Raw genomic sequence first — 14,644 nt, 5'->3', positions numbered from 1 at the left:
TCCCCTCCCCCGCACTGATTCGTCTCACAAGACAACTTTATAAACAAACACGATGCAGGGGGGCAGAGCACCCCCCTTCTCCCCGCCTGCTCTTGACAGGCATCCCTTTCTTTTCACTTTAACTCTGTTCCCATATCTGCCCTGACCCCGTCGGCGAAATATACAATATGGAATTATTGGCTGGGTTGTGCAACGTCCCTAAAGATGCGATAGATGCGGACTCGGCTCAGATCCCCAATGCCAGTATTCCTTCGCTGGACTCCACCTTGAAGCCCGCAGCGGAGAGCATGACCTTTCCCCTCTTCTCGTGGCTTCCCAAGGAGCTCAGACTCAAGATATGGGAGGAGGTCACCCCGCGGGAGCGAGTTGTTCACGTCTATATTCGTGTCTGCCGCGATGAAAACAACGAGGTCGTCGAGGCCCCGGTGCGGTACCTAGAGAAGAACCACCTCGGAAACCCGGTCAGCGGCTCGCTCTACTGGCTTCTCGTCGATGATCATCGACTGGACCATCCGCTCCTCGCTGTCAACAGGGAGGCCCGGCAGGTCGTTATGGACTTTTACCGAATCCAGATACCATGCCCCCGCGCGTTGTCCCGTGGCTCACATGCCAACCGACAACAAAACGACAGACAAGTAAAAACGTTTTTCTTTAACCCCGAGCACGACGTGCTACAAGTTCGGGCAGAAGAGCCCGTGAACCGAACCCTGATCGATTTCCTTTGGGATTTGAAGGCGTACGACCCCAAAGGCGTCGGACTACTCAAGATGGCAACGGACATAAAGACCTTCTGCGAGAACGATCTGCGGTTTCTAAAGCGGTCAGACTTACTGCTTATCCGTCAGCGCCAGGCCCTCGTCGAGACGCTGAGCCAGCTGCAAGAGGTCTGGTTTATCAACACAGAGCCCGCAAAGAATGGATTCGTGATGGGGCAAGGCAGCCTGAGGGGCTCCCCACCCACTTATCCTTCTGGATGCAAACCCGTGGAGTTCGAGAGCATCGGGCTTGATACGAGAGAGGGCGCAGAGAGTGCGCTTCAGTCCGTCTATGTGGGCATTATAGACCCACGGGAGCTCATCTGGCGATGGAAGAAGTTGCTGCGTACCTGGGAGATACACCATGCGCGCGGACAAGTCAGATACCGGGTGATCGTGGCGCAGCGACAATTCTCTTCGGAATATGGAAAGAATGGCGGATCAATCACGCGGAAGATGCGTGAGTTATCTCTTGGACCTTCGGATCAGGTCGGGAAACACTTGAGATCCCAGTCTTGTGCATGCCAGTACTGTACATGTGAGGTTAGCGGCCCATCACTGCGAGACCATGCGGGACCGGAAGGACCAAAAAGCTCGGGGTCCACGATTGCTCCTGTTGGCTTTTGGTCGTTTCCAACTGAGGCATTGGGAGAGATCGGAGAAGGTGAAACCCTCAGTGATATGGATTTTCAGCACAACCGTTTCCTGGACATGAGGAATTACTGGCCGGAGCTGCTCGTTGCGAACGTGGCTTGAATCTATCCTTAGAAGCAAGAGTAGACAAAGACTAGATCCTGGAGCAACAAAACCAGAGTAGACGTGATTTTGAACTTAGAACGTCTCGACGCAATCTCCCTTAGCATTAACACCTTGTGTCTTGAGTCTTATCTAATTTGACCTTCGGGCTGTCTTGCCCAGGTCTACATGAACTGTGAGTGTTTTTGACCACAACCTCAGTGGAGCTGATTGATATCCCAGGGATGTCTAAAATATGTGTCTTCGTCACGACTATGTTTTACGAGTGCTACTTGGTTGGTCGCTATGCAGCCATAATAGTATGTATCTCCCAATCTCCCATTAGGTAAACCTGTAGAGCTCCCCCATTTTGGATTCCCTGTCACTGGGTACCCCCCTACAAGTATGGGGCTTTCACCATGAAATTAGGTACTATAATGGAATTCTGTAGAAGGTAATAATATGGAGGTTATCCGACTTATCTATATTGGTTCTATTACGAGGTGTCGTTAATTTTAGAGGAATGGTGGTAGCATGGTGATAGCGTGCAATTACATCGAAATCCATCCATGGATGGATGTGATATTTGTCACGCTTTGGATACACGGACCGAAGATAGTCGCGGCTTTCTCATCCGCCACGGAAACTGGCACAGATTACCACAAGGCATGCAGCGAAAAGCCCGGTTGCAGATATGTTCCTTCGTAATTTCGCCGGAGGACGATTTTGTCTATGTTCCTTCATCCCGGACTTTCCGTGAGCCCAGTTCCGAGTTATTAGTGGTGGGGCCGCCACGGAATCAACCTCGGATCCGATTTGACACGTGCGTGAGTACGTATTACAGCAACGTCAAGTCAGAGGGACGCGTCTGTGAATTGTGACAAGGCCTGCAGGCCTGTTGTTGTTGGCGTCAACCCCGCAAGGTTCCCAAGGCCTTGGCATCCAAATAGGGGTTGGTGGCGTAGCATGCGCTGCGAAGATCACCGGCATTGTGTGCCGTGAGATTGGTTATCGAGACTCAACCTGGCAACCTGGCTGGGAGGATTCCACTATCAGTTTCCGTGGCTGGCTTGAGGCTACTTGGTTCGTCCCAAGTCGCCGGTGCAACTGTCAAGTCTCCCAGCTCATCCGGATATACCACAGTGCCACCAGTTTAGCAGCGCGTGAGGGCAACAAGATTTTTGTGCGACAATGCGCAAATGCATATTTGTTAAGGCTGAAATTCGGTTACGCATCACGCCGTCGACTCTTCCAGTCTGATCGCTTTGTGGGTCAGTTCCATGACCTGGCCTGAGACCGTCTCTCCTCGTTCTCCGACAAGTCTTCCCTGGAGCCTTGGTTCAGGAAGACAACTGGGAGATGGCACATCGCAACATCATGTCGAGCCCGAGCAAGATGCTGAACTCGTCTCGTGGAGTCCTGTTCGTGCTGATTGCGTTGCTGCTGCTCTGGGGCTTCCATCTCGGCGCCTACCTGGACCCCTCAAGCTCGGGTGGATCCACGTCATTGTTCGACTTCAAGTCAAAGAGCGCCAAATCTCCCCTGTCAGCACATGTTCACACTTATTTCGACCAGGTTTTCGCTGCGGAGAGACCCCCGGACTATGCATTCACTGCTCTCAAAGCCGCCTGCGAGCGGACGACATGGGAGGAGCACAACAAGAACACGTTTCTGAGATGCGACGGCATCAACGCGGGCATGACCTCGATCATGTCTCAGGTCAAAGTGTGCTTCAAGATGGCGATCGACGCCGGCGTGAACATGCTTCTCCCCGACATGCCACTGCGAGACAGCGACGACCTCCTAGAGTTCAATCTTCTGAATGAGTCGGCATACATGCCTTTCGCCAAGTGGTTCGACCAAGACCATGTGCTGGCATCCATGTCCAGGGCCTGCCCCCAGATGCAGATACGACAGAGCAAAGATGCGGGCACACCAGAAATGCAAGTCAAGAACGAGTGGCGGATGGACATCGGGTCAGCTCCGGGTTTCCAAATGCTTTCTGGGTACTTCTGGGTCGGGCGGCCTTTTAAGTCCTGGTTCGACGGCGAGCTAGCTGCGATGCGGTTCCTCAGCAGTGTCAGTTCAAACGAAGAATCCGCCGAGGGGGAGAGTACTAGCGAGCTGTCACGGTCGACAAAGGCTGAAGACGGCGCAACTATCGTCCAGATAGCCTCGCAGTTCCTCCTCTTCCACCTCACGGACGACCCAACCGGCCGGGATGTGGCCCTGTGGAACGACCTCACGCACCTGATCCGCTTCACTGAGACCACACGAAGGCTCACGAATAGGATCCTCTCTCATATCGATCGGCCCTACTATGGAGTTCACTTTCGCACGGAGCGCGACAACATCTGGTCGTCCTTCGAAAACCAGCTGAAGGTCGACCTCGACGCGCTCGACCAAGCCTGGGAACGGTATGGGTCGCCGTCGCGGGAGAAGCCGCTGGTGTATCTTGCTTGTGGGGACGAGGGCCAGATTGAGAAGTTCTCGGAGGCTGCCGCGCACCGCGGCTGGATTGTTACGTCCAAATACGACATCGCTAAAGACTATCCCGTCACGTTGAAGATGATCAAAGATATGCCTTTCGACTTTCAAGGCGCAGTGGACATGGGCATCATGCTAGAGAGTCACTTCTTCCTGGGTCTAACAGGGAGTGCTTTTTCGAGCTCTGTCGCGAATATGAGGGATCCAACGGGGAGGTACAGGGGCAGCAGTCTGCTTTACCCTGACGATGGGAATGCTCGCACGCACCTTTTCAATGATGGAGACGCTTCTGGATACCCTTGCTGTTTGTAATTACTGCTAGTTTTTTTTTGTTTTTGGGAACATTTAAAGGTCGCCCAAGCCCAGTTGCCAGGCGTATGATTAATTGAAGATATGTAGGTGCCTAGGTAGTCATTTCAGGGCCGTATTAGAGCTTGGTGAGATCTGAGCCTCCTGTGACTGGAATCACCTGCCATGTTGGTTCATTCTCGATCGAGATCAATGTCATATCGGACACAGTCCCATGAACGGCCCCGAACCCCTAAGCCACGCCCCAGACTGGCTCGGAATGTGCCCAGAAGCTAGGTTATGGTTGTATTCATCCACTACTACTTGCTAGGCACCACCTTGTCCGACAACTTTCAACGGTTGCGCGAGTCCTGTCGCCACTGCGGAGACCAGAACAGCAGGGTTTACTTCAGGCTTTAGATGCTAGAGCGCGGTGGAGAGGCTGTTTTGGAAGACAGACTGTCCGACCGAGATGGAAGATGGATCCACACAAATCCTGAAACAGGATGAGGGCAGATGAGCCAACGGGAATATGGTGTAATACCTCGGCCAGGCGACCAGTGCCCCGATGGCGAAGGACGGAACCAGCCCCAGAAGCTGGACAGCAGCAGGCCAATCCTAGGACAACCTGTGTCTAGTTCATCGACCCCCCAAGCTCCTCTCTCTTCGGTCTGACAGCATGTTTCTGCACCCTGTAGCGGAGTCCGTCCCACAAAGCTCGACTTTGCATCAGGGTAATACGGCTGCACGCCCCACTGGAGAGTACACCTACGTGGTTCCACCTCCAACAGCTCGTTGATTCCAAACCCCCACTTGTTCACGGGCCCCAAACACCCAGTTGTTCGTCCACAAGTTCGTGGTACCACAGCACAGGGCGTGGAACCTTACTGATTCATTCGCACGTGTGAATTACTAATGCTGAGTGTTATTGGATGATCCATGTGTCCCTGTTGATGTGCAGGGCTCACTATCTGAATTCGCAATCGTCCATTCTTGACACGCGGTCATTCGTTGAGAATCGTGCGGAAAAGTCTGCTCATATTGCGTGCTAGCATGGATACGTGCTCAAATTTCGCGGGAATACCCGCCATCGACGCCTCCATCCTCAACGACGAACCATCCGCCGAACGCGAGAAGCTTCTCCAAGTCCTCGTTGCTTCTCTTTCGACGTACGGTGCCATCAGCATTACAGGGCATGGCATTAGCGCTTCCAAAATACAGCGAGCATTCGAATCGGTGAATAGACCTGACCTATAATTCCTGCTGACGTGCATTATTAATACTGGTTGGTAGAGCAAAGAATTCTTCGCTTTCCCAAAGCAACTGAAATCGTCAGCGGCATGTTCGCGGTCCGAGGGAGGCCTATGCCGCGGTTACAGGGCCCTGCAAGCGCACTCAGGAGACGAGACGGCCACAGCCTACGAATATGTAAGTGAGAACAGCCCCGCCGTCAACAATGCTGTCTCTGACTCGTAGCTTATGCTGATTCCCTCGTCTTAGGAATCTTTCTCAGCAGGGCCCTCATATGACAGGCAAGCTCCAACACCCTGGCCAATAGGGGTACGCGGAGATACCTTTAAGATGATGATGGAAGCCTTCGTCCGAGAATGTGCGAGTCTACATTACGATCTACTTCAGATCATCGAGGAGGCATTAGGCCTTTGGGACGAAGACCTGGTGTCCCGTTGGTCTCATAGGAACGGTGAGGTCCGCAGCAAGTGCCGTACTTCCAGCCTCAACGTCCAAGTCGAGGGGCTGATGACTGGACTACCTGAAGGGAAAGGAATTCACCCTATGCTCATGCTGGTATTTCAAGAAACAAAGGGCGGGGAGATCGTCGTCGTATGTGGACCCAGAATCAGGAGGTGGCTCCAGAACCAGCTGCTGTCATCATCTTGCGCAAGGAAGATGCCACAGGCTGAAGAATGCGTATGCGTACGACCTGGGACATACTCGATGGATTTTGTCGGATACGAAGACATGCATAATATCGGTTGATGATGGTGAGCAGGCTCAACATTAGGGCAAAGTGTATATATACATCATCAAACCTATCATTGCTATCGGGTTGTTGCCTAACCTTGTCCATCTCTTAGACCTATCATCAAGCTGTAATGATTTTTCTTGTTGGGACATATAGGCCGAACAACTTGAATGACAAGACAAAGCGTGGCAGCGCATGGTATTCCCAGCAGGAATTGATGGCGCCCACCACGAATTTTCTCTCTGCGCGGAAGGGTCAATACCTAGGTACTCGTCTCTGACTTCACCCAGTTTCGTTTCTATTCTGTATACGTTCGAAGCCATACACGGCGCCTTTATGCCGTAGTAAATGCTCAAGATCTAGCGGTGAAAAAAGCCAACAATGCAGAGAGAATACAAGACGTCTGCGGTCACGTTGCTTTAGCCTTTTGCCGCACAGAACAGGCTGGGACAGCATCGCTCCCGACGGCGCCGTTGACTAGAAAGGCGGCCCGGTCCTCTCAAAACTCAAAATTGGTGCGGAAACCCGCACGTCAACCGATACGGTAGGTGAGCTCTTCAGGGGCGGCAAGACTAAGATCTATCTCGTCCGTGGTCATGACGTGTTCACACGGCCCATCTACTACGAATTCGGAGAGATCAAGACCGCTATTGACGTAGCGCCCGAGGACATGAAGAATTAGTGCAGACGGACACCCAAGGAAATGTTGAGGCCGACCGCCGGGGTCTTAGGGCAAGGCTACTTACTGGGCGAACAACCCAGGCATCTCGCCCATCGCCAGCTCCATATCCGTATTCGGTCTCACAGTTGACGACCAAACCTCCACCGGCGACAAGGCAACCCGCTCTTCACAATCGCAAAAAAGGCCGTTATCGACCACGGTCTCGACGCGTCGGGCGCGTACGCCATCAACGGCGGCCTGCAAACAATACACGTGGGGCTGGATCCGGGGAAACGCAAAGCGGATGACATGGACAAGAAGCTCGAGGCATACGAGTCGCCGCTGTTGGCGAGCGAGAACGTGCAGCTGCGCGGTGAGGAAATGGAGCCTCCGCCTTCTCGGTGACGTCGTTGGTTCGGCTTCGGGCCCAAGGGCGCGCAGGCCATCATCGTAAACCCGTGGTGCCTAGTATACGCCGCCGTCGCCGGGGGGCGGGACAATTTTTATGTTTGATTACAGGACCAAGCAGTTCGGGCGCCCCAGGCTCGCCGCCCGGGAGTCGGACCGGGCTTACTAGACGGCCAGAACATGTTCTGGGCGAGGGAGCAGGAGTATGAGTTCATGCCGAGCCCGTCAGCGACTCATGAGCAGCCCTAGGGTGGCAGGGGCCGTAAACTTTATTTCCAAGCATAAATCTGGGCCTCCCTTGTGGGGCTTGCCGAGAAGACCGTGCGGCTCTGATGAACGTTGTGCACGTTCCCATCCACTTGTGTAACTTTATTGTGCCAGTGGGTTTTTTGCACTCGTTAGCACTACATCAGCAAGGACATCGATTTTCTCTTTATTGAGCCGCATCTTGCGTCACGACTTTTCTACATTTTCTTCTTTCCAAGGAAGAGAAACATTACCCCCATAACGAGAGGTCTCGCAATAACAGCTACCCGGGTACTAGCTGATATAATGTCGTAGGACGGCCATGCCAGCTTTTTGACAAGCGCAGTCCATAGAAAGGAGCTTTACCTAGGTAGCATATAATGTGCGAGTGGCCGGCCGAATGTCTACTTAGGTACGTACGTTCAGGCGAATTTCTTTTAGGGTTTCCGCCAAGCCACAGCACATAGCGAGGTCGCGGAGATTTCATTACTCCGTACAATCTGCGCCTTTGGAACAAAGTCTGCCCGGATGTGAGTGGAACCATTCACTCAGCCTCAAGGTGCAGTTGATCGACCCGAATGCCTCTGTCGTCAAGAGGAGTCAGTGAAGTCAGACTAAAACAAGGACAGAGTGTGAGCATTGTTGTTGATAACATCCAGGACTGTGAATTGTAGCCTCTGCGCAGGGGTTTAGAGCCAGGGACCGGCCAGGCTGAAACCCTGCATGCATACGCCAACCATGCCGTTCCCGAACCGACGATTCGGTCGAACGGTTGAACCCCGAGGGTGCACTCAGCTGCCAAGTTCAAGCGGCTGAACGAAGTTTGTGATTAGCTCGGAGCTACCAGTTGACAACGTTCTATTTAAAGCTGCACTGCCCAGGGTTTTCACGCTTGCATATGTCAGGACTCTCTATACATGAGACAAACAACGAATGTTCCAAGGTTGCACAGGTGTCTACCACTAGCGGTGCATCCGCCTTATGGGCGTTGGCGGCGATGATGTCTACAGACATAAAAATGTCAGTCGTCCCATGAAACGAAAGGAAGTTCGGACAGAAATCAAACTGATCCAGACAGTTCGTCCATTGGCATCGCCAAATATCGTTCCTTTTTTCCATCTTTTCCCACGCGTTTTTACCACCACAGGCTCTTCAGCCTTCCTGTCACTCCTTTTTTATGGTGTCCCAGTAATCTGGGTAACAGCACTCTTTCACCAGCATTATCAACATGTCTCGCTTCAACATCCTGGCATTTTGCATCTCGCTGGGCGCCGCTGTCGTTCAAGCCCAAGATGCCTCGCAACCATGGGTAATAACCCAGAAGACTGTTCAAAATGATCACCCTACTAACATGCGCCCCAGGCCCTCGGTACCAAAGTTAGCATCATGGCAGTCAGCCTGGATAAACCTGCAGACGCCTCAACTGGATGCCCCACAAAGCTCGCAGATGCCCAAGCCACGCCTTGGGACTTCGTACCCATCCAAGCCAACCTGGACTTGGGCATCATTGTCGCCAGTAATCCCAACCCGGAGCGCAAGCTCGTGGAGTCCTTCTACTTGACCAACGGGGTCGCATTCGGAACAACGCCCTTGGCAGAAACAACGACGCGCATAAGGGTCGACGGACAGAATGTCTGCTGGTTCCGCGACGCGAGCAACGGCAACGTACGGCTTGGTCGCTGTGGCCCCAACTTCCCGGACCAGGCCTTCTCCGTGATCATGCCCGCCGAGGGCAAGACGACGACAAGTGGCATCTCCACGACAGATGACGGCGGCAACAGCAACGCAGTCCTGGCTGGGCTCCCGGACAAGAACGAGACACCCATCGTCTTTGGCGGCGGGAGCGAAATGCGCTTTTGCATCTACAACACCGACACGGGCGCCCCACTGACCACGCCAGCCACCAAAGAAGCCGCCTACACGGCTCAGGTCACATACAGCAACCTGACCTCCACCTCGTTCAAGGACGGCGCCCCGAAGTCCGAGAGCGAGGCTCCACAGTGCAACTGGGCAGCCTGGGGCGACGACGGCCCCAACGGTACGGCGGTGAACGTCCAGCAGAGCTCCTCGTCGCCCGACTGCATCCTGGCGCGCACGGCGGCCACCACGCCCTCTCAGTGCGCCGACGACCCGTCGAACGGTGACTGCATCCTGCACGTCGCGCTCGCCTTCTGCGCCGACGTGCCTGAGGTGAAGCAGGGCCTTAAGCCCGACGAGACCGATGCCGCGATCGAGTCCTGCATCCGCAAGGCCGCCATGGGTCCCTGTGTGGCCAACCCAGGTGGTGCTGCGTGCGCGTCCGGCCTGTTCGCCGGCATTGCCTTTGCAGGCGGCGCACCTGGCGGTGGAAGTTCGTCCGCCCGCATGAGGCGCCAGGTCGACCTGAAGAAGCTGTTTTTCGGCGACCCGAACAACCCGGACTCGCAGCTCTCCTTCGAGAGCCAGTTCTTCATGGGCATCGCCAAGAACCTGATCAACTCCGCCGCGTCACTTCTCAACATGATGGCGACCCCTTTCATGGAAGAGCTGCGGGCCAAGTGCGAGGAGGCCTCCATGTGGACGCACCTCTTCAACAACCAGACTGGTGAGAGGGTCCAGGCGGGCTGCGGCAAGATGTTTGCGACGTGGGACAACTTGACTGTCCCCCATTTCGACCCGAGCACGCCGGTTGAGCAGGCTGGAAGTATCTTTGCAGATGTGGCGATGCTGCTCTCTGCCGTTGGTGATATCGCCGAGGCCGCCAAGGCAACCAGCGCTGTTGACTGGGTCATGAGCAAGTTCGGACTCAAGGCCGCCCAGCTGGGCAAGGAGGAAGGCCTTGTGCTGGAGGCTGTGCAGGGCGAGAACACGGTACAGATATTCCGCGACGCCGGCGACGGCAAAGCCGCGCTGATCGAGACCGAGGCCGAGGGTGAAGCTCTGGCGAGGGAAGTTGACCAGTCGGCTTTCCGGAGCTGCGTGGAATGCGTCGAGGCCGGCGGTCTCAAGAAGAGGGACGAGGAGGAGAGTTCCAGCGAGCTCCGCCCACGCGCTCCTCTCAAGAAGAGGTTTTGCTGTGCCCCAGGCCTGACGTTGAAGCTGGATGTTCCGCCCCCGCCGCGGGGCCCTCGGGCTCTCAACGCGCGAACCCTTGGAGCTGTGACCGGCGAGGATACCAACACTGTTCTGACCTCGATGAGCAAGGCATTCAGCACCTGGTACAAGGACGGCAAGGCTGTTCTCGGTGCCGATGCCAGCGTGGACGAGGCAAGCAAGGTCCTGCTCAGCACCACCAAGACCATCACCTCGAAGAACTCGGAGATGATCGGGGCCCTCGAGAAGCTGTACGGCATCGACGCGAAGGAGTCCTACGCGCTGAAGAACTGGTTCGGCGCGAAGCAGGCGTCCCGCATGCTCCCTGGGCTCGAGGAGTCCATGGCCAAGATGCCGTACGCCACCGGCACCGTCATTCGCTCGACCAACCTGGACGCCGAGACGCTCAAGATGCTCGACGAGGGCGCGGCGGGCATCGTCAGCAAGGGCGAGAAGGGCGTCTACGAGGTGCAAGACCTGGTCATCAACAAGGACCCTCTGATCCCCGACGCCCCTGCGGAGCGTAAGATCCTGGCGGCTACTATGGAGCTGGACGACGCGGCGCTCACGTTTAACGCGCGCTATTTTTTCGTCATCAACAGCAAGTCGGGCCGGCTGACGGCGCCCTTCTCGGGCGAGTGGCTGCGCGAGGTGGATTTCGTGCAGGGCAGCTCGGGCAAGTTCAAGCTGATCGGGAAGCAGGAGTTGAACGGCGGGGCGAAGGCTGCTGCTGAAGCTGGTTCTCAGGGCCCGTTTGCTGTGTACTACTTTGACGAGGTCGAGGCTCCTACTGCCTCGGCTAGCTTCACTGCTGATCAGATCACGCAAGCATTGAAGGATGCAAATGTGAAATGGGAGGGTAACCCATAAGGGATTAGATATTAGTTACCACTTGACGCCTGGAATTTATAGCGTAAGGAAGACAGTACATATTTCGATTCTATAACCTAATTGGGACGGTCACTGTACCAAGCCAAACATGGCTCTAACCAGAACAGAGACACCGTGTGCTCGTACGTGTTCGGAACGCTCATTTCACCGACACTGCTTGACAACTCGAAACTTTCTAGCATGGTGATACTGTTTCCCCACATTGAGTAATCACCATTCGATGGCCCTATGTTCGAGTTGGCAATACTCGCACAGGTCATTGGATAGAGTGCGTGGTCTCGTCCCGGAACCTCCACACTCCCTTCAGCCCCGTTAGCCCCCGATGCATAGATAGGGGAAGACACTCGAAACGGTTCGGACTCGGACAATTCGATCGGTTGAGGTTCAGACTAGTCATGGTTGTTAGCAAAATATGCAGGCCACTATTTCAAGAATAATGATAGATACGGTGTTGACTCACAGGCCAAAGGTCACTAAGTCCTGCCATGGAAGACTGTATGCTCGCCCGGGACCCAGGCTGCAGTTGCCAAGTCCCGCTTCTTTCGCTATCCAGAAATATTGCTGAGCGATTGGACTGCGCAGGGGGCATTTCAAGTACGAACGCCGCGCCGCATGTCAATTTGCGCGTTCCAGCAGCTTGAACTTCGGCCAGCGCCAGTGCTTGGTCAGGTTGGTTGAGCTTCCAGGTGATAGTGAAGCTGCTGGAATCAGGAGCAACCTGAGCCGTGGCGCTGGAGCAGCCATCACCAAGCACCCTGAGATGGCTAATCCAACTCGAATTTGGTGGTGCAGACTGCAATTGTACGGCTTCTACAAGAGCCTGCATAAAGAAGACAATCGAAGGGATAAGGAGACCCATTCTGACGAATACTGTGCTATGCCAGTGGGTTTCACGTGAGTACGTGGGAAAGTTGGACTGAATTGACTGATGGGGAGACGGATCTATGATTTTGTACCTCTTCCCAGTACTAGTAGCATCAACCTCATCAGATTGATAATACGAAGCGTGAAAATTTCAGCAACGAGATCGAGTGTGACGTTGCCTCAACAATATATCTACGTGACACAACATCGAATCATTCAAGATGCTTTACGGATATTGACTTCCTTTCTTCTTCCGGTCTATCCGAAATCTTGACTCTTGGCATAAAAAACAGTTTGGAAATGTCAAAATGTGAAGGATTTGTGTAATTGTACCACCTCGCTGAAGCCATCAGTGGGCAAAGTGTTTAAAGACTCGGAGGAACGACCCGAGCCCCGCAAGACATGCATTAGCACCCATCGAGTAACACACCTTGCCGTACACACCCGGGCCGTAAGCAGACGGCGATTGCAGATGCAGCCTATTTATGCGAAACGGAGACTTTCCTACCGCCAGCTCGATCCAGTAATCGCGATTCGCGCGGTTGTCTTGCGTGTATATGTTGGTTCGGGTTCAAATGTTTGATCCAACCGTTTCCCATTTGTAGTTCAACCCAAGGGAAAAGCAGACTGGTTTACTTATATGAGCAGACAAATCCCAGTTGGTCATGAAAATAGCCATGCATTTGTCTTTAGTTCTGCACATATGATAGTATAATTCTCGATTCTCCGTTCCCGACCGAAAATGATTGTCAAAGCACGACTTCAAGCAGTTCTTATATTCCTTCCGTTCGCCACTGCTCATTGTACGTCAGTAATGCCATCATAGGCCAGATCTAAATTTACTAACATCCAACGAAAAGATCATTATCCCATCTTTGTCAAAAATGGGGTGCTCTCAAAAGTGTGGGAGTTTGTGAGGTACTGCATGTTGAAACACCAAGAACTACGGTGCCGTACTGACACAGAATTAGGAGACCTGCAGTATGGCCTGACAACCGGATCGATGATCCATCCTATATCCTCGGGCCTTTATTTGACCCCTGGTCAACAAATATTCGATGCGGAGAACAAGCTCTTAAGCCAGCACCCGAGACCCAAACCGCGAAGGTTACCGCCGGTGACGAGATTGGTTTCCATCTAGTAAGCTGTACCCTGGGGCAGAATACTGGGCACCAAAATACTCACCCTTATAGTTTCCCGGGAAAACCGTATATCATCCAGGTCCGAGCACCATCTCGATGTCGAAGGCACCCGGGAACGTCTCGGACTATGATGGTAGTGGAGATTGGGTCAAGGTTCACGAATGGGGCGTCTCTATAAATCCTGACGCCAAAAGTAACTATGATCGTGTGCTCTGGCACAGCATGAATCAGGATCAGGTAAATTTCCTGCGCCTGTTTTGAATTTTACAAAACCTTTCGGCCTGTATTTCGGTTCGACTTAGCATCATCTCACATGGAATACTCCGCAGTTCACATTCAAGTTACCCACAACAACGCCGCCGGGTCAATATCTGTTACGCATCGAGAGCGCCCAGGCCACCGCCTCGTTCAACAGCACCCAGAGATTTGTGCAATGCGCTCAGATCGATGTCGAAGGACCGGGAGGAGGTAAGTGTCTATTACTTGGGTTATACGGATGATATGCAGTCAACTTATATCACCAAGGCAACCCGCAGCCAACGATGAAGATCCCAAGCCCGGAGATGATGTTTGACAGAGGTACGAAATTGACCAAGTATCTAACGAACTAGAGACGGTATTGACATAACATCACAGGACAATGGGTCAGCAGTAATCTTTATTTCCCTGAGAGGGCCAGTGATGAAGATATTCTATCCTTCAAGCCACCTTATGGGGCTGCGTGGACAGGCTGAGTCGACATGGGACCTCCACCTTGTACCTTTAACCATCTAGGTATTTCCATAGATAGTCAGCAAGGATTATTTTATGCGTACCCTTACAATCTCCCGGAACTCCAATGGCCTCTTCTCCATTTCTACTCGTAGTAGTGCCGGACCCACCAGCGTATTGGACCTGTTTTAGCAGCAAAATTTGATATATTTCTGTTGTCGGGCGCGGACCAGTTGGCCTTCATCCCCACCCCACGGTTTGAGCTGTCTCCAGTCTTTTAGATCACGCTTTACGTCCGCAATACACGTGGTGGAGGGACAGATTCTCCAACGACCATCGGAAACACTAGTGCAATATAGTACCCATCGTATTACTGTGGTCTGTACAGATGTGCCGTTAC

General features: G+C 53.5%; 5 protein-coding genes across 5 annotated transcripts; 4 read left to right on the top strand and 1 right to left on the bottom strand.

Annotated features, from left to right (window-relative positions):
• Positions 1 to 167: 167 nt before the first annotated feature.
• Positions 168 to 1,511, top strand: KVR01_010230 (uncharacterized protein; the record flags this gene model as incomplete). Its single annotated transcript, XM_044783213.1, has 1 exon — positions 168 to 1,511. One exon carries the CDS (start codon positions 168 to 170, stop codon positions 1,509 to 1,511), a length of 1,344 nt encoding a protein of 447 aa, XP_044640389.1.
• A 1,021-nt stretch (positions 1,512 to 2,532) lies between these two features.
• KVR01_010209 (uncharacterized protein) lies at positions 2,533 to 6,730 on the top strand (the record flags this gene model as incomplete). Its single annotated transcript, XM_044781378.1, has 3 exons — positions 2,533 to 4,192; positions 4,983 to 5,059; positions 6,693 to 6,730. The coding sequence occupies exons 1-3, from the start codon at positions 2,850 to 2,852 to the stop codon at positions 6,728 to 6,730; spliced, it is 1,458 nt and encodes a 485-aa protein (XP_044640368.1). The 5' UTR covers positions 2,533 to 2,849.
• A 1,763-nt stretch (positions 6,731 to 8,493) lies between these two features.
• On the top strand, positions 8,494 to 11,546 carry KVR01_010554 (uncharacterized protein). Its single transcript, XM_044790697.1, has 2 exons — positions 8,494 to 8,873; positions 8,927 to 11,546. The coding sequence occupies exons 1-2, from the start codon at positions 8,793 to 8,795 to the stop codon at positions 11,504 to 11,506; spliced, it is 2,661 nt and encodes an 886-aa protein (XP_044640713.1). The 5' UTR covers positions 8,494 to 8,792; the 3' UTR covers positions 11,507 to 11,546.
• A 191-nt stretch (positions 11,547 to 11,737) lies between these two features.
• Positions 11,738 to 12,386, bottom strand: KVR01_010633 (uncharacterized protein; the record flags this gene model as incomplete). Its single annotated transcript, XM_044793124.1, has 3 exons — positions 11,738 to 11,773; positions 11,818 to 11,916; positions 11,988 to 12,386. 3 exons carry the CDS (start codon positions 12,384 to 12,386, stop codon positions 11,738 to 11,740), a joined length of 534 nt encoding a protein of 177 aa, XP_044640792.1.
• A 1,243-nt stretch (positions 12,387 to 13,629) lies between these two features.
• On the top strand, positions 13,630 to 14,267 carry KVR01_010403 (uncharacterized protein; the record flags this gene model as incomplete). The annotated part of the gene is made up of 4 exons (XM_044781756.1): positions 13,630 to 13,770; positions 13,863 to 14,001; positions 14,059 to 14,112; positions 14,170 to 14,267. The coding sequence occupies 4 exons, from the start codon at positions 13,630 to 13,632 to the stop codon at positions 14,265 to 14,267; spliced, it is 432 nt and encodes a 143-aa protein (XP_044640562.1).
• Positions 14,268 to 14,644: the final 377 nt, after the last annotated feature.

The sequence above is a fragment of the Diaporthe batatas genome (genome assembly GCF_019321695.1).
Source record: "Diaporthe batatas strain CRI 302-4 chromosome Unknown Contig00013, whole genome shotgun sequence".
Lineage (NCBI taxonomy): Eukaryota > Fungi > Ascomycota > Sordariomycetes > Diaporthales > Diaporthaceae > Diaporthe > Diaporthe batatas.
Note: the sequence above shows the minus strand (reverse complement) of the source record. Positions and strands in the feature narration are given on the sequence as shown.

What these genes read in the sequence shown, in the direction of transcription:
- KVR01_010554 (XM_044790697.1), top strand. Translation starts at nt 8,793, where the DNA reads ATGTCTCGCTTCAACATCCTGGCATTTTGCATCTCGCTGGGCGCCGCT. An exon ending in AAGATGCCTCGCAACCATGG is followed by an intron (nt 8,874 to 8,926) that starts GTAATAACCCAG and finishes CATGCGCCCCAG; the next exon opens with GCCCTCGGTACCAAAGTTAG.